The sequence below is a fragment of the Ursus maritimus genome, unplaced genomic scaffold (genome assembly GCF_017311325.1).
Source record: "Ursus maritimus isolate PB19 unplaced genomic scaffold, ASM1731132v1 scaffold_12, whole genome shotgun sequence".
NCBI lineage: Eukaryota > Metazoa > Chordata > Mammalia > Carnivora > Ursidae > Ursus > Ursus maritimus.
The window spans coordinates 5,875,215-5,895,114 of record NW_024423564.1 but is presented as its reverse complement, the minus strand read 5'-3'; the positions used below and the strand labels follow the sequence as shown (position 1 = coordinate 5,895,114).

At 39.6% G+C, this 19,900-nt stretch overlaps 1 protein-coding gene across 3 annotated transcripts in view; it reads right to left on the bottom strand.

Moving 5' to 3' along the window:
• Positions 1-19,900, bottom strand: part of TBX15 (T-box transcription factor 15) — a 121,740-nt gene that overhangs the window by 57,821 nt on the left and 44,019 nt on the right. For all 3 annotated transcript variants that reach the window (XM_008706361.2, XM_040626851.1, XM_008706360.2), the window contains exons 2-5: positions 8,442-8,655; positions 3,964-4,065; positions 2,069-2,240; positions 834-1,001 (exon numbers count right to left, since the gene is read on the bottom strand). In XM_008706361.2, the coding sequence (XP_008704583.2) occupies positions 834-1,001; positions 2,069-2,240; positions 3,964-4,065; positions 8,442-8,655 (656 nt within the window). The remainder of the gene's footprint in view (positions 1-833; positions 1,002-2,068; positions 2,241-3,963; positions 4,066-8,441; positions 8,656-19,900) is intronic.

Sequence of the window (19,900 nt, the reverse complement as noted above, 5' to 3'; positions counted from 1 at the left end):
ACCTGAGCCGAAGGCAGACGCTTAACCAACTGAGCCATCCAGGTACCCCAATCTGGCCAATTCTTAAGTGTGTCTCATCATCAGAGAAAGCATCAGCTCTTCCAGCAAAACTTCCCCCAGGCAAGAACACCCTGTCCATGTTTCTGTCATTAAATTATTCCATTGTTTTATCATTATGCATTTACAAGTCTTTCACTTACCTAAAACTCTTTTTTGCTTATGGAGAAATAAGTCCTAATTTGCTCGATTTCTCTACTAAGCTTGGACTATGAAAAGCTCTCAAGTTCTCAAACATTTATGGAATGAATGAACATATTGCTGACATAAAAACACAGATGTTAGGGTGTGGCTGGTGGTCACACAGAGGTAAATTTAGTCTGATAGTGTACATGGAAGCAGTGGGTCTTCAACGGAGTTCAAGAGACTTGATGACTTTGATGTAGCCGATTCAGGGATACACAGAAAATTGCAGAGAAGAGGGAAGGAATGAATCAAACCTTGGTACTTGAAAAGGAATTACAAATGATGAGGAACATTTGCCAGGATGCAGGAGAGACCATGAACATGGGTACAAGTACAGAGAGACATGAAAATGACAGGAGATTTGGTCCTCCCGGTCAAAGATTTTGTCTTTGATCTAAATCTAGACTATACCAGCTGCTACTAGGCATCACAGCCTTGTCATCACCAACATGGTGTTTGCACGCAAGCCTGGCATCTCTCATTCCAGTTCTTCAGTGTCATGCAGAAGGACTAAGTATTTCTTACCAAAGCCATGAATAAGCTCCTTTAAAAGCAGATATAGCAGGAGACTCTCAAAGGCAGCCTCTTACCTGCTGGTTCTGGTAGGCTGTAACTGTGGTAAAGACGGTCTCAGGGAAGTTGAATGTTTTCACTCCATCCCCAACAGGGACAGGTTTGGTGGGTGAAAGGTCACTGCTGAAATCCTTGCGGATCACATGAACTCGAGGCTGGTATTTGTGCATAGAGTGCAGAATGATCTGAAATGAGAAGGGGCCACATTATGCCAGAGTTGTTCAAAGGTCCCTACATCTTTTCAAGCTCTCATGCAAATACAACCACAGGATAGAAGCATTATAGGAAAAACACAGATTGGGGTTGGAAGGGGGGGAGATGTACAAGAAACTGGAAGTCAGTGTACTTGCCCGCGGCAGGAAGGACTAAGTGACCGGATAGCATTACATGGACCCATACATCAGAGTATCCCAATCATGGGTGGTGGATGCCGTATGCTTGCCTTAACTGGACGATACTGAACAATTGTCCTAATACTAAAAGACAACACTCCACTAGCAGGTCTCAGAACCTCTGCTATGCGACAGTTGCTCCTTCCTGCTTCAAAGTTTCATCATGGGCCTAATGCTGTCTTTAAATTCTATAAGGTGTTATTTGCACTTTGTTACCAAATGTATGCCCACTCACTGTGAGAGTGAATGGTATACTTGCATTCTCCCTTCTTTTGAAAAATGCCATTTCCTTAAAGATAAGAGCCATGGTTTCAGTTCTTCAATTTTCCTGTAGCACCCAGTCTGGATCCTGGCATTCAGTGAAAGTTCTATGTATATCTTGCCACTAAAGATAAATTAATAACATCAAGTGCTCTCATTATACCTAGAAAGTCTTATGACCTAGTCCTCTCTTAAAAATGCATAAATTTCTTGACAAATTAGCCCAACCTGTCACTTCCATTGTTTCGCTGAATTTATTGCCCTGTGAGTTATTCCACTGAATGTTGTGATTTCACCATTTTTAAACTTGTCTGGTGTTTCTGTCTTCAAACTCTCCCCTGACTAGACTGTGGGTTCCCAGAACATGAGAACTCTGTCTGATAAACACAACCTGATGCACTGCAGATGTCTGCTAAATGTTGGATTTGTAGTAAATGAAATTTCACCAGAGGAAAAAAAGAACTTATATGCCTACTTACTTAAAATGACTCACAATGGCATGGAACTTCTTATTTTACCTGTTTCAAAAAGCCTAGGGCTAGCCAGCTCTAGAGCCAAAAGGGGAAGAAGAGGGAGATGGATGGGATTCTTTGACTCACATGTCCTTGATCATCCAACTCGTTGTTGGTCAGCTTGAGTTTGTCAAAACTGACCACCTGTCTCATCCAAGTGTCTCCAGAAGCTAGAGAATCAGGGTGTATATAAACTCTTGGGGGCACAGGGGAGTCCGCGTTGCCAGCCACCATCCACTTGGAGCTGTGGTACACATATCTGAGGCAGAGAGGGAGAGAGGAGAAATCAGAGACAGATACAGAGAGGGAAGAGAGGCCCAGAAAACCAGTAGAGACAGGAGAGAGGAGAAACAGAGAGATGACAAGATGGAAAATTGGAGGGATTAAACAGAGAATACAAGAGAGAAAAGAAGTAGGGTAGAGAACCAGGGACAATCAGATAGAGATGAAAACGGAGAAAGAGGTGGGGTGGGGGAGGGCAGCAAAGGGTTGTGGTTAATCATCAAAGCTGCAGCCCTCACAAGGAAAACATTCCCACAGTCCTTTTTCTTTCTTCTCCCTCTCCTTGCCTTGCACCCCTGTGTGCACACAGGCATCCTGAACCCACGTGTCTAGCTATGGAAAAGGTATTTTACTGCAACCTTTCACCTTTCAAATGCAAACCATATAATCCGTTGGCCACTTGTTCAGGATTTGGTTCCTTATTAAAAACATCTTCCATATTGTCCTATAAAACACAGCCATGTGCAGAGACCCTCTAAGCCTCTCACTTATTAACCATTTCCTTGCTGAGAACCTGAATTTTGAGGCATTTCTATGAAAATGGAGGGTCTCTGCCTCAGTGCAACCATTCCCAAAATACCACCAAGTCTTCCCAGTTAGTGTTTTAGTGTTTCTTTGATGAACCCAGTTTTGAATATCATCATCATCCACATTATTTTCCCACAAAGCCACTGGAAGTGAGATGTTGTTCGTAGCAAAAGAGGTCAGTTATCCCGAGTTTGCCAATTGCCCTGTACTTCTGAAGAGAGTTCTCTATGGATTTGGCACCTCCCCGATTTTCACTTATAGAGGACCACCCAGGACCTGGATGCTAGCAAACAGAAGTACTCAGTCCAAATCACAAGATCCTCTAAAACAGATTGGAACCATCTCCTGTCCTAAGTTCTGCATCCAGATAACTTCTTTCTTGGCCAGCTCTCTCACTCTACCATACTAGGCCCGGTCTTTCCCATTCATTCATCTCACCCCTTCTACTTCATAGGTTTGGCGCCAAGTTCTCAAACACTTCAAAAATGAGCCACAATTCACTGATCTGATCGACATCTCTAGAGATTGATTAAGCCACAATTTGTGTCAAACAAGAACTATGTGTAAACCATCCAAGAGACAAATACATTGTGTTGGACTGTAATGACTTTGAAGGAAAGTTATTTAACAAACTTGCTCACAACCCATATTGATAAACAATAATTTTCCTTTACTAAATGTTTTTCTTGAAATCTTACCCAATTCTCCTCTTCATCCCCTCCATCATCCACAGGGTAATCCATCAGATATAAGATACAATATACTGCACTGGTCCACTTCTCCTCCACCTCTCCAAAATAAATCATCTCAACTCATTTAGCATTTCATAAACGAAATCATTCAATATGTTAATCACTTTCAATATTAACTGAATTCATTTTAGACCTAATATCCATTTGATTTTTGTAACCTGGCAGACACTATATAGTTCCACTTTCTCCAGAGACATAGGGAGGATTCCAGACCAAACCATTACTAAGTCCTGATTTCCAACCATGAGTGACTACTTCTTGCATTGCGCTTTGCTACAGGCTATTGGCATATCCTCCATCCTTGTTCCTTGTATAGTGCATTGTACAGTGCACTGTGAAAATGCTTCATCTAATGAGTTTCAAGAACTGTCTTGGAATGCTGGTGATGTCCACAATTCCACACCCCAGAGTCTTCATTACCTGTATCTTTTATTGTCCACAGGCACAATGTCCATTGCTATGTAATACTGCTGGTGTGGATCCAGGCCAGTGATTTTCACTCTCATGGCAGGAAACATCCTCCTATGAAGGGGAATAGGCAGTAAGCTCAACAATCAGAGGGGGAGAAGTAGCAGGAATAAAAGCTTAAAGAGTCTCTTCTTATCAAGAACGTTAAGCACACCAAAGTCCAACTCCACTAATTCCCAAGTTGGCTGCTTTTTTTACACTTTGGAAATTATTACTATAAAATATGCTGAGGACTCATTGCTGAAATAGCACTATTTTTTAACTTAAATTGACCTATTTGATGATTCATACACTCCAAGAGCTCATACCATACCGATTTATATTATTAGTTAATCTTTAATGTGATTAGATAGATAGGCAGATAAACAATGTATGTGTATCCACACATATATTTCCTATCAGACTATAACATTCTTGAAAATACTTACACTCTTACACTTAACATACTCGAATAACTTATGCTTTTATTACTCAAGTAGCTTATCACAGTTGATTGGAGGTGATGATGAAATATTTTTTGATTGATGAATCTATTTAAAAGTAATCTCTCAAGAAAAGAGGAAAAAAGGAAGAGGCTACCATTCCCCAAACAAAGGGCCAACAAAGTTGAGGGTTTTTTAATGCATAAGACTTTAGAAAAATTTCTGCAAGTTCTCAGGCTGTCAACATGTGTGTCAGAAGGAAGACCCTGTGGAATAGGGAGCAAATACCAAATGAATTCTAGTGGCCTCTGGGCAATACCTTGTTTCTACCACAATGGCTTGTTAAACTTGCCAAAGCAAGCGAGGTCAGGATATGGCACTTTACAACTACTCTCATAATTGAAGAGGAGGAGAGGGAGCAACCCAGAAGAGTACTGAGTTTCAAGGATCTAGAATAAAATTCTCCATTCTTCTTTAACCATAAGAAAGAAGAAAAACATCAAACTCTTTTGTATGTCATTCATTTAGAAGTCAGACATAAAAAGTGCTCAGTTCAAAAAATTTGGATTGCCTGAATGTGCTCTAGGGTACTTGTACACAAAATGCTGCATTAAGCTTAACCATCTGGGGCCAGTTAGGGAGCTGGGCAGAGCACGGTGCTAATGAGGTCAAGGTCACAGGCTTGATCCACATACAGCCTAATTGGCTTTGCTCCATTTCACGGCCATAGACCATACCCTGACCCTAGACAGCCATCGTGCATATGTGCCCTAGTTGTTTACATGAGGGGCTTTCTGTGCTAGTCACACACTGCACTGCTCACCAGAAGCAACTCAAAATGCAAGTATCCTGTGTAGTAGGTCAATGGCATCATAATCATATTTGGGGGAAGGCACAAGAGAGACCATAGACCTTTAATAGGAATGATGGCTAATTCTTAAATATTTACGAAGAATAATGCACAACCATTCCTTCTATCCTACTTTATGACTCTTCAGAAGCTTCTGCTGGTATATCATTCTGGATTTTCTACCTCTAGCCTCACAAGTTTAATTAGAAAGCCTTATATTTTAGTCTTATGGTGAGCTAATGAAATCCAATGGTGGACTTCTAATTATGACTAAATCAAGCATTCACTACAGATTAAGCACTTTGATCCACGTTAATTCCCTCCAAAAATTTGGAAACCTTAATGTATATACATTTACATTTAAACCATAATCCCCTTCTTAATAACAATGACTTATGATTGCCTTGTACTTATAAATGGTGGGAGAGGACCTTGTCAGGGATGAAAAGAAAAGTCCTCTCACTTGCTATCTAAGGTAAGAAAATGTGGTTCCTCTCAGCCATCTATGGAGGCTGTGTCACACTGCAAAAGATGAATGTCTTTTCTTCATGACTCCAAGAAAAAGGGGTAGGTGTTTTTAAATTCAATACCTGTTCTGTCCGGAACACTCACATGACCTTGAGTGGAGAAGATACCAGTTTCTTACTAATACCCAAGTTCTAAATGAATGAGATGTGTGACTTTGGAAAAGTTATTTAACCTTATCTCCTATAAAACCAAGAAAAGGGACTATATAATCTCTAAAGTGACCTCTTGCTTTGAAATTCTATGACTACGTTTGAATTTTCTTCTTAAAAACTTACCAAAAGTTGCTTTTTCTTTTTGCCAGTATTTTGGCACAGAATATCAAGTGAAGTCATAACACCCGAGGGAAAAATTAACCTTTCATATTCACAAAATGAGATGTGTTTGGTTTTAATTTTATGGTTAAATTTAGGCCAATTTTTGTGTTTTCCAAACCCATTAATCCCTACAAGCACCTCTGTCCATGGTGCTGATTCTACAGATTACGTTGGTACGTTCAAAGATTGAGGGCTCTGTAGACTGCAATAGCTCTGAATCAACAGGATTACAGTTTGGAGAGTGAGAAGAAGTAGATGGTGACTAAAATCTGAGCAGGAAAAAGAACAGAGAGTCATACAAAACTAATGTAACTAAGAAAATGAAAATTGAGATTAAAATTGGAAAGGATACTACAAAGTAAGGAAAATGAAGTGAAAAGGAAGAAACAGACTTGAGGCATCGGGAGGAGGTGAAGAGAAAGCTTTATCTGTATGTTTTCGAGTTGTTCTGGAATTACTTGAGCAGAGTTACATGGAACAACATCAAAGGCTGAGGCAATGCAATAAAGAAGCAATGAATAACATATCTAAACCCTAACAAAGAACAAGCTGTATATGTTTGTACTGGGAATATCCGGGTATATCCAGGTATCAAGTGAATTTCTGAAGGCAGAGATGTGGAAATGAAAACACTACCGAACAAATCATGAAACGAGGTCACAGGAAAGCTGTGAAAAAGGTGTTTGGGTGAACTGAATTCATTGAAGTGCAGGGAACGAGGGAATGATATCAAAGATGAAAATGACTGGAATACACAAAATCCACAGTAGTAAGTGAAAACCCAAAACAAAAAACTGGAAAATCTTACAGACAAAAAAAAGTAATATTTTCCCCTTTCTCCAAACAAACCCCCTTGCCAAAAACTAAGAAGAATAAAAACTTTTTCCTTGAATTGTTGTTTCCTTCTAAGCCATAACATCTCAAAATGTGGAACAGAAATAGACCTGAAACCCAAGCAACAAAAAGGAGATGGTATTGGAAATAATTCCCCTTCAGAGTTGCTCCTCCTGAGAAGCCTTTTAATCATTTTATTCACTACCAAAACTTAGAGAAGGAAGAAGGTTCCAAAGGAGAAATAAAATGAACAAGATTTTGGGTTCATTTTGACCTTGTGTTTTTGTGATGTATTATTGTATTGGGAGCTTTATCTACATGAAGACAACTTATGACCAATTGGGTGGGTCTTTTTGGTCCCCATGACATGAGTCTATGTGGATTGGCTTTGAAAATATGAAAGCAGCATAACTGTTTTTACTTTAATTAACTATTCCTATATACTCAAAAGCCTAGTCCAAATTTATTTGTATTTAAATCATTTTCAGTTTTAATCCAAGGGGCAAAAACTACAACCATTTCTTAACAGTGTGGAATTATAAATAGTTAAGACCATTGTTTTAGAGCCAGACAGATTTGTGTGGAATTCTGGAGCTGCCCTTTACTACCCCTGTGACCTTAGTCAAGTTAATTAACTTCTTTTTTTTTATAATAATTTTTTATTATGTTATGTTAGTCACCATACAGTACATCCTAAGTTTTTGATGTAAAGTTCCATGATTAACTTCTTTCAGCCTTTGCCTCTTCACCCACGTATGGGATCATTATATCCTATCTCATAGGATTCCTGTGATGTCTAAATGACATAACATATGTTGAGTATCCAGCACAAAACAGATGCCTAACTATGGAAAACTAAAAGATGCCAGTGAAAGAATGGCTTAATTAAAAGTGTTTATTTCAAGAGAAACCGTATTTTAAAAACTTTTATCAGCCTACATAGTTTTGCAAGAGTTTCCATGGATTGCCATTAAAGTTTTGTAATAATTTCAAGCCAACAATAAAACACATGGATCAATAAGCAGGGCTCAGACATGTACCAAACCCAGTCCTTACAAAAAAAAAATCTTACAAAAACATCTGGCTGCTTTTAATGCCTTAGGAGATGCAAGCTGTTGTTTGGGGAGCAAACTTTTTCTCTCGAAAGCACTGGATGATGAAGTAACACTTGCTTTGGAAATCTACCTTTTGGTCTTTATGTAACATCGATCTCCCATATGGGCTGAAATACATTTGTACGTAGAAAATGTTTGTGAGTGTAGAGGTGATTTAGAGGCTGGAATGGCCCTTGGAGGAAAACAGCAAAATCACAGTAAACACAAGATCACTTTACGAAGATGTCCATATGCAGAAAGGTGAGCACAAGCTGCTTTGGCTTCACCAAAGCTACCTAACACAAATAAGTTAAAAAGAAGAATGTAACAGCTCCTACTTTGGTCCTCCATTCTTGGAATCTGGCCATTCAAAGGAACTTGTCCTTACCTGCCTGCTTTGGTGATGATCATCTCAGTTCCAATGTCATGGAACCTCTTCCAGAGGTCAGCACATTGCAGCTCCACCTGAATCTCTTCCATGGAAGACATGGCAGCAGGCACAGGGCCTGCAGCACCAGGGCCCAGGTCAGTGTGAGTGTCAAAGGAGCAGGAAGTCCGCTCAGTGAGCACCTCAGAGTCTGAACCAGTGCTTTGCTCGGAATCTGCAAAATAAACAATCAAGTCTTAGGTGAGAAACTGCTGAGCTTCCCCTGCCCCCACTGCCCTAAAAGATGGGAGGCTGGGTGAGGGGCATGGTTGAGTAGGGAGGGGGCGGTGAACAAAAGGAGACTTAAAGCTGGGAAGCTCCAGAGCACAGCATTCGGGGTATTTTATTATTTATTTTATGGTTTGTTTTTGTGATTTATGACCATCTTTTAGGTTTTGCATTTCCAACATGACATCTGGCATTTTAGCAACAGCTGAAGAAAACTGGTCCACATATCATCACGGTGAAGGGAAGAATCCAAACTGGGACAATAAAATAAATGCCAAATTTAAAAAAAATAATAGTAATTACAGACCACAGCTCCAAATCTAGACAATTTCACTGGGGGCTGAGGTGGGGGGAAGTTCAATGCTAATAATAATGTATTCTTTAATGTCCTACCACTCAGCATCATTGCCCATCAGCCAGTAATTTTTAAACAAAGCAATTTTTCCTCTATTTATATATCCTGGTCATCAAAAGTAATGAAAAGTTGTTTAGAAGCACTTTGTCATGTATTTGAGTAAATGGCTTTTCCTAAGAGTCCAATCAGGTCATTTTGGATGAAAAAGGGGGGAAAAAATGTCTGTTGTAAGGCAAGGATGTAAGCATATGGAAAAAGTTACCCAAGAAGGCGGTTGAAACAAAGGGAATAAATGAGTTCAGGAGACACCTTGATTGGTTTCTGAAGTATGAGCAGAGGGGGGAGGGGTGATCCAAACAGGAAGGTAGGATTGAGAGCAACCAAATAAAAAGCTGGCATGCTGTGCCAGATGGTTCTTTCTTCCTGTGTCTTCTGTACTCATGAAGGGGTTTTGGGCGGGAGTGGGGGGTGATGTAGAGTGATAGAGAAGGCTGGAGTCAGATTTACCAGGGAATTTACTGTAATTTTAAAAACTTTTTGCTCTTAGAGGCCCAATGCCAAGAATCTTATCTCCTAAGATTTTCCAAACTCAGATTAGCTGATACAATCTTCTTAGGTCAAATGATACTGCGAGCTAAGCCTGAGAACCTATTTCTCCAACCTTCCCTTAACATCTAGGATTCTGACTGCTTCCCCTGTAAATAAATACATACATGAATAGAGGCTGGAAACAGCAGTATCTTATGCTGAAAATTGACTGGTCAGTGCTGTTAAAGGTCATGGCCTTTTGGGCCTCAGTCCTTGACACTAGCAGGATGAAGAAGGATGGGACAGAAAGTCAGACCACCTTGCTGTCATCCTCACTTACCTTCAGCAGTTGGCTAGGCCTATGAAAATCCATCCCACAAGACCTTCCCTTTTCCTTCCTTCTAGCCCTGACGTGTTCCCCTCTCAAACCCAGGCAGCATTGCTGGCAAGTCTCCCACAACGCTGCCAGTGCCCACAGGGAGCAAAGTGACATTTCTCTCCATCCTCCCCAGTTCCTCACCCTTCACTTCTGAAGACATTCAGGGTACTGCAGAACTGAACCAGGCTCCAAAATAACAGGAAAGTCTCTGCCCCATATCTAGTTTATCCACAATCACTAGTCCAACCACCATCTTCACACACACGCAAATATATATATATGTATATATATATATATGTATATATGTAGGTTTTACATGTCTAAGCATGCAATTTTAAACTTGGAGCTAATTAAACAGGGGCTAACTTTGGTCTCCTTCAACCATAGAAAAGTGGAACTACGTATCTAAGAAGAGAGCTGCTGCTAAGTGACAAATCTCCATCCTAGCCTGATTTTATATGCCTTTCCACTGCAGAGCCATTATATCATCATCCCACACTCAGCCAAACACAGTAATTCTGATCCCCTTAGACATGGATTCCCAATTCCCATTGCTTCTGTGATATGCCAAGAGCTCCTCACTTATCACAAGTATCGTAAACTTTTTGAAAACTTCTCAAAGCAAGAGTTTTAAAAAATAGTCTTGTCCTACCTTTGGGAGCAAAGTGGTATGAAATCTGCTTACCATAATGTGCTACAATTATGAAAAAGTTGGAAATCTTGGACATATGATTTCTCCAATGAGTATTTAGGAAGAGGGAGGGAAGGGAAAGATATCACTATGCTAAGTGATAACTTTTTAATGGTGGCCAAACTGGGGTTAGGATTGGAATGGGGACTGTGGCTGGAGAATTAGGAAACCAGAGACTCTACTTTTAACTCACTGTGTCATCTGAAATAAAATGGGAGCTCAAAGTGTAATATTAAATGGACTATTAGTCCATTTAATAATGAATCACTTGGACAAGTCACTTAACTATAATGGACCTATTTCCTTATCATGCATTTAGAAGGATTGAGCTGAAAACTTTTATAATCTCTTCTATCTCTAAGGACTTGAAGAGTATCAATGCATACTTTCTAATGCAACTTTCAGTGATAATCCAGGCAACCTCAATTAGAAGCATCAATTAAAACTGCTTGGGCAAGGCAAGTTAAATGAGGAAAAAGACGGGGGGCTCAGATTCACGTTATCATAGACATTAAAGAAATCAGTGGGTATTCTGTTTATAGTTTCAATCAAATCAATCAATAAGCACCTATCAGCATGTGGCCCTATATGAGGTCCATGTAGATAATTTGAAACAGAATCCCAGACCTTGAGAAGTTTCCCAGTTAGTGTTGATTAATTATGTGTTTATTGGGTGCTTACTATGTGCCCAGCATTGTGCCAGATCCTGGGAAATACCAAAGTACAGAATGAGGCTCTACCTAAAGGTATTTACAGGACGAATGGAAACTGAGCACATTCACAAACAAAGACCAAGACAAATACTACCACACAGTTTTCCACACCATTACATACTGCCTTGTATGTCTCACAGGAATCCAGCAGAGAGGGATCTGAGAGGACTGAAACAGTCCTGGGGAACTCATGCATACTAGAAAAGAAGTGTACAAGACATGGAGGCATAGGCAGTATTTGCCCATGAAGAGGATTTTCAGACACAGTTATTTGTTTCCCTGGAAGTACTCTGTACTCCTAGATTCTCACTCTCTCAGAAAATAGAGCCCAAGTGACTTTTATATGCAGAATACAGGCACCAGCCCACATTTTCAATAACATAAATCAAGCTACCCTATAATACCCTTAAAATAGGGTTAAGATCAACACCTTAGGCAAAAATAAAATTTAATCCTTTGTAAAATGCGTTTCTAAATCATAGTTATATAAAATATTTAGGCTAACCAGATCGTTTATTTCAGCTATGAATCAGAATGTATAATCAAGTTAACTAAGTCATGAATATAAGAAATGCAGAACAAGTTATTTCAATAAAATAGGGCCACCCATTCAGAAATACAAACAGTCCTTTGAATATCAGAAAACACCTCTGTGTTTTCAAGTTTTTTTATTCTTGGCAATTTGTGACTTCCTGCATTCAAAAAAATAATCGTTAGGAACTCATTTGAATGACCTGGAAAGCCTTCTTGGCTGTCAGATGTCTCTTGTGGATAGCATTTGAACAAGGGAAGTTTTAGCAAATCAGGAACATAAATGATAAAGTTATATATAACTAAGGAAGTTAAAGAAAACTTTGAGAACTTGCATGGATCCAGTTACAAGCCACGGGAGAACATCGTGTTACTCATATAGTCAAACCAACATATCTATTACCATCCCCAAAAAATCCCTGAACAAGAGATTCTAACCATCGGCTCATAGTGTCACTTGTTTTCTATCTCTGACCTATTTTGTGTTGATAAAATGGACACAGTAACACTAAGTTCCCTTGGAAGGTGAGTTTAGCTTACAGCCAAGTTCAATTCTCAATTCATGCAAAATAATAGCAATAAAAAAAAGTTTCTTAATTTACATTTTACACATTATTTAATATATCCTTCCATTTGATGAGATACAAATGGCATATTTTTATGTCTATTATATAGATGAGGAAATTGGGACTAAGAAAATTAAAAACAACAACATGGCCTAGAAGGTAGCTCTTCTGCCTCCTGATCCAACGATCAGGTCTCTCCCAAGATCATATTAGGTTCAATCCTAGCCAAAACAGCCAGCAATTCTGTCATAACCCTCAACTATTGTAACCATCCTTACAAATGAAATGGCTTAATATGTTTGATCCTGGCCAAGTCACATAACTATTCTGGCCCTCATTTTCCTTAATCATTTTAGCACAGCACATGCACATTTAATTAGAGGTGCTATAAAGTCCCTTTTAAGTCTAATGTTTAGTGGATGGATTAGTAGTGCAGCTTAAGGACCACCAAGTCTAACAACAGCAACTCAACCATGATAAGTTGAGTTGGTTGCCATGCACAGAAAATGCCTAATATATGTGTATTTTGACTTAATATCAAAACCAGACACTGTTAAAACATATTTCACAGTCTTCCAGGCAATTTTCATCTCCATTTAACTAATAATTTTGAGGAATAATTCATTACTACAATGAACAGAGCACATTTACTCCTGGGGCTCTGCTACTCACCATGAGTGGGGTGTTAGAGAGTCACTTCATTTCACAGAGGCTCAGTTTCTGTATCTTTACTATTTCCTTATCTTATCTACTACTATTTCCTTATCTTTACTATTAGGGACTGGGGAAAGATATTTTCTTGCTTAGAAAATTACAGCTCTATGATAAAACAGAAATTAATGATTCTGTTGATAACAATGCTATGGACTTCAGACTTTATATAAACCCCAAAAAACTATCCCAACCAAAGTGTTAATGGAAAACATCTATTGAACACTTACTAAGTATCTAGTGCTCTGCTAAGTCTTTATATATATAACATAATTTAATAAAAGAAATCTAAGAGTTATTATTATTATCTCCATTTTATATATTATTGACACCAAAATCCAGGTTACATCAGCTCCACCTCTTGAGGATTGAAGGCATGTGAGACTATATTTAATTCCACTTTTATTTCACCAAACATTTCTGCTTTGTATGGATCAGGTTATATAGTAATAGACCAAGACAGATAAAATAGGTTCTTGCTCTGAAGGATGTTATGATCTGATGGAAAGGACACACAAACTGTTAAAGAAGACTGGCTATGATAGGTGTTCCAACAGATATAGGAGGAAGGTATTAAGGAGCTTTGAAGAGCAAGCAAGTCAATGATTTGGGATCAAGAAGACTTCACAAGGTGACATTTGAGGATCGACTTGAAATATAAGTTCAATATGAGCACACAAAGAATTTATGGGGATGGAATTGAAGGTAGTAGGAATGGCATCAGTAAGGACTTGCCATTTTTAGAGCATTACAAGCACATTGATATGGCCAAAGCTTAAAATACATAAGGGAAGAGGGGAGGTGAGATAAGAGATAAAGTGGAAAGTCAGGTTCAACTCAAACTCAACTAAATGACTATTTATTTAACATTTACTACGTGCCAGTCACTCTTCTAGATCCTTGAGACATCAGGGGGAAGAAACCTCTGGCCACATGGAGTTTATATTCCAGGAGGAACTTGGGTGTCATAATACGGAGTTTAGACTTTGTTTTCTTTATACCAAAGTCTTTTTTAAGTGGAGGTGGTGATAGTTCTGTCTTCCCTTCTAAACTATGAATTCCACAAGCTGAATTTAATGTTTTGTCACATCTCCCATATGAATGATGTACAACAGCCTGGTTTCAGTGTGGGAGATGGGTCACAGAAGACTACTTTAGAGTCAGAAAAAAGATGCAGAATTTTCTGAAATTAGATGTACAGTGCCACTTCTATAAGCCTTGGCTTCAGCTATCACATTTCACTCCAAGGAAGAAAATAGTTTGAAACAAAGGAGAAAGACACAACCCAGATGATAATCAAACAATCATATTTTTTCTACCAATAATTGGAACATGATTATACTGAGTGGTACTTCCTATCTGATAGGGGTGGGGCAGTCACTCCTTGGTCTATTTCCTAAGTCCTGAAGTCTCCAAAACCAAGACTTCCACAGCCATCTAAGGGCTCCCATCTGCACCAGCACAAACATCAGAAGCTTATAACCCAGGCAGCACTCTCTGTACTTGAACCCAGGCTCAAGTAAACTCCTATTTCTAGAGGATTTCTGCAGTGGAAATTAGTTCTGGGATGTCAGATTTTATCAGGTAGCTTATTAGCAAAATCTGGTGATGAAACTTTTCATAGAGTAATTCTAAATATGACAGAAGCAGAGCATTTGGCACTGACCTGAGTACGGACTGAGCACAAATTTGATACCCAGTACAGAGCTTCAAGGGAATGAACTATAACCCAGGTTGGATTAAAGTAAAATTATGATGATAGCAAACACTCAAACAAGGCTGTTAGATGACTTTAGTGATGGAATGAAGTCTTTGAGCTCTCCATGCCCTCCAAGTTCTATTTGGGAAAAGTGGGGAGGTAACCTGAAGCCTTCAATTCCTATGCCAGTAAGCCAATTAAGGAGACCAAAAGCACATATCCCTCAGCTGCCTAAAGCACTCTCCACCTGACAACCAGCATCTCTCTCAGTGATACACAGAACCAGAGGCAAGGACCCAAAGTCATCCCTGAGAACTCAGCCTTTTAAAGAGGCTTTGCAAAGAAGTGGCAACAGTAATTTTTATATCTATTTCTTGTTGATCAAACAAAGGCTCAATGTCATGAAAGGTTCTGCCTCTAATGCTCCAGCATACTTTGAAAAGAAGTTATGAGCACTACACTAGATATTCCATATACATTATCTCATGCAATTTTCATAGAAAACCCTATGAAGTAGGCACTACTGTTGCCATTTTACAAAGGAGGAAACTGAGGCTTGGTGAGACTGAGAGGCTTTCTCACATTATATAACTAGTCATAGAGGGATTTGAGTCCTCCTGACACTAGAGTTGATGCTCTTTCCACTATTCACTCTTTCCCCATTTTCAGAACAAGACCTGCAGAGCTGGGTGCTTCCCACACTGAACTTGGAAATGCAGAGCTAACGTTCAGGCTGTTCAGTCAGAAGATAGCTCTCAGGAAACTAAGACGTTGTCAGTTCTTTGGGGAGAGGAGAAAATTCAAGCCAAAGTCAGACAGGAATTTTGCTTTCTCAGTAGCCGGGCAGTTGTGTTGAAGAATATTTGAGATATCTTCACCAACTTAATATTATTTAATAAGTAAGCACAAGTACAAAACTCTTTGTTGTATTTTACTTCCTGTCCCCAGTCCCCCTTGTGTAATACATCCAAAGGTGACAGATAGGTCACTGAAAATCACTGTCAATGTCAAGTCACTCTTTCACTGTAGCCTAGACCATAAGCAAAACATTAGAAGGTACTCAGAAAATGTTTGGACTTTGAGAAATGTGTAATGACAGCACTGAAAGATAAGAAAAGGCAGCTGAGGTAGTTCCTATTTCCCTAGAATTTGGTTTATTTAGGCTTAACTCAGGTCACAGTTCACAGCCCAACAGTTTTTGATAGTCCTCAATGGATATCCATATTTGAGCAGAATTCATTTGATAACAATGTATGTGAAAGCACTTATAAACAGTAAAGTATCAAATTAATATATAAGATTACATACAAATGATGAAGTTAATCAGGAAGACCAAGAAAAAATAAAGACAAATATGGGTCTTGGGTTTCCTGGAACAGTTCTAATTCCAAATATTTTATTTCATTCTCCCTATAAAATTAAAATTTTTGAGATTGACTTTTGGTTCAGATTTTTGGTTTCCTGATGGAAAGCACAGAAAATGCATAAATAGAATAATAAAAAATTGGTCACAAGCCACATGGCAATATTCTATCTAAATACCTCTTACACCAGGGGTCCTCCAAAAGTTGATCCTAATTGACTGGGTGGTCTTCAATATTTACCAGTCAATTTTGAGCCAGCAGCTGTCAACACAGGCCCCTCCTTGAGGCTCTTGGCATATTTTCTGGGTGAAGTGACACATTAGTTCATCCCCAAGCCAGTGCTTGTTTGCTCTTTGCAACCACAACTACTTCTAACCTACCACCACCACCCTGGCCACTGCCACAGCACCATCAGTCATCTGCCATTGTGGTCTTTAATTTCCATGAAGTGAGAAGGAGCCTTTCTCCTATAGGCCCTAGAAAAACTTGCCTTATACCTTGTTAGGATATTCTCACTGAGCACCAATTAATAAACAAATTCATGCTAATACAATAAAGGGGAAGAAGTAAACAGCCAATTTTCAAGCAATAAGTATAATTTAACTTCCAGAGACAGTGCCCTTGGAGATGGTGATCCCAAACATGTAAGTAGGATAGACATTTGAGTACAACCAGGAACATGAAATTGCCTTCAAATTATACACAAGAGACCACCAGCTACACTAAGTTTAAAACCCAACGTATCATGCCAAACATAGAGAACCATCCTGTTTAAGGACTATAAGAAAGCTACATGGCTGGCAACTATGTAACAACCTCCCCAATAATCTTCTAAATCCATCCATTTGATAAATCATTTATTTATTCAGCAAAGAATTATTGATTAACTCACCTGGACCTAGCCATATGCTAGGTACTACAAGGGGCACAACATTGAATAAGAAATTATCTATGTTCTCAGGAACTTACAAAATCACTTAGGAGACAGGATAGGTCAATAAATAATGTAATAAAAAGAGAAAAGTCAAAATCCAACATGGCACATAGCACGCTGGGGATTGGAATCTGGAATTCAAAAGACCAAGTTCTAAAGTTCACCTCTTCCTTTCCAACTGTCTAGTCTTGAACAAGTCACTTAACCTCTTGAAGCCTTAGTTTTACCATTTCTAAAATGAGGATATCATTAGTACCTACTGTGTGAATCATTAACCAGCATGTATGTATGTTTATGTGAATATCTTATCAATAGTAAAATGATAAAAGGGATAGATAAATGCTAATTTTCATGTACTATGCTCTAAGAGAAATATCAATATAATGCTATGGGAGTTTAGAGATGAGAAGAATCTCTTCCAGCCCAGTGGTCTTTTCTGGGCCAAATGAAGAGATGTCTGCAAGATAAAAAGGCAGAAATGGGGGGAAGGAGGAGAAAGATCTTCCAGGGAAGGGGAACTTTATGGTAGAGGCATGGCAGTAGTCTATCAGACAGGTTTAGAGAACAGCAAGTAATCAGAACACATCTCCATTAGTCCTCTTATCTCCTCAGCACTTGGGACAGTACCTGGCACCTACCACGCACTCAATAAAATGTTGATTTTGTTCAATAAGTGAATGAATGAAATGCTGTATGCTTTGCAAGGCAAGAGAAGAGATGTGACCAAACAGCTGGGAAGTGTAGACTGAAGCCAGGCGAAGAATCTTGAACGCTATTCATCTTCTGATCTTCTTCCAGAGACCAAGATACTTCTGGTAATGAGGTATCTTCATTGAATGCCATGTTCCCAGTGAAATCCCAACAGGGTCACCTCCACATATAACCTAAACTGTTGGAATCCCACCCACTTTTCCTTCCATGACTGTGAGTTGTGTTAAGCTGACTGGCAAGGTTTGACCTGAAGTTTTTCATAGGCTTCAAATGAGTTCAGTGAATTCAGTCACTTCTGTGAGTAGTGCTCTCAGCCAAGCATCTGGAAAATTCTCAGATACTAACTCTCCTCCCACAGCAACTCAAGAAGGGAAGGTGACAGTGGTCATGAGGATAAAAATGGGGAAAAGAGTAAGGCCTTCAAGTGCTAAAGCTAGTGATGCTGAGAGAGAAGTAGGGTGGAACACAAGCCCTCTCCTTCAGAAACAGAGTGACTCCTGCCTTTAGGAACAGAGTGAATTCTGTCCCCTCCACACCCCCATTCAGCTAGGGTCTGTGCTGTCTACTGTAAAGCAGGGTTCCCAGAGATGCAGCCAGGAAGGGGATAAAGCACAGTCCTTCTTTATAATCACACAGACCCAGATGTATAACTTTGAGCAAGCGACTTAACCTTTCTAGGCCAATTTCCTCATCTAAAATACAGATGCCAATAACTCTCAGTAAAGCCCCTGGTACACAGCAGGAGTATATTAAATGTTAGTTCCTTCCATTATTTTGGAAAGGGGAGTGACCACAAGGTTTAGATCTTTTCCCAATCACTTCCCTGTCCATATCTGAAAGAGAGAAAGGTTTGTATTCTTTCAAATAGAGAAAAGGAAATCCTAATAAAGAAAATGTAAAATGTAGAACAGGAAAAGATCACATGGTGAGAAAATAATTCAGGGCCTGGAGCAGAAACCATCAAAACTGAATGGTGTTAGAAGAAATGGTAGAAAGTCAGAAGGGAGGAAACCAAAGAAGTAGTGAAAATGTCAGCTAAGAAAGCCTCCTTTTGTGAGGGTCTGCCTACGTGATGCTCCCCTGGTCAACAATGGCTGCCACACTATTGAGAAGGAAAATCACTAGAATCTGAAAGAAGAGACCATAGGGAATACCAATGGGCAAAGATGTATATTGGAATTTCAGTAAGGAAATGGGGCTGGGGAAGCAAAGTTAAACCTTGACTTTGGTCAACCTTGGCTAGAGAAGCAGTCCAAGGGCACTGTTCCACAAGAAGGAGGGACACAGGAAAGAGTCGGGAGGCCATGGCATCCCCTGACTCTAAATTGACACCCTTATCAAGAGCACTCACCCTCTGTCTCAGGCCAAGGAAAATACACACTGAGGAGGCAGGAAAGATCTAGAGCTTAAAGGAGTCTCCCAGGGAGCATAGGATGAGGTAGGAGAGCTGTGCACTATAACCCTAAAGCTGAGACTTAGCCAAGGTGTCCTGCCCAGTGCCACCCACCCAGAATTACCAGAGAGAAGCAAAGGACTCAGGTCTTGCTCTGAAGCTTGAACTCATCCACTGTGCCACAATTCAGTCAGTAATCCTGAAGCCCAATGCTTTGACAAGGGAAAAAAATCCACTTTTGAGGTCTGGGGCAAGTGCTGAGAGCGAAACAAGCACCCTGGATTAATCATATTCATGGCAGTGTCTTTATATTTACAATTCACCAACCCCAGCTAGAGACACTTACCAAACTTGGAATCCCATCCTCACATCCCAAGTCCCCAGAACCCTCCAGGAAAAGCCCCACTCCTGTCTTTTCCGGTCTTCTTTCTTCCCTCTAAAGCTCTCCCCAGAAGAGAATGAGTTGTCAAAGGATGCTCACCCTAGGGCAGATTTTTGGTGATGGCCAAGAACAGGGTGGGGCAAGGTAAGGGATTGCCTAACACGGTCTTCTGCGTAGAGAATGATTTGGGAACCCCAAAGTCAACATGTTATTCCTAACTCCATTCCTGCCTCCT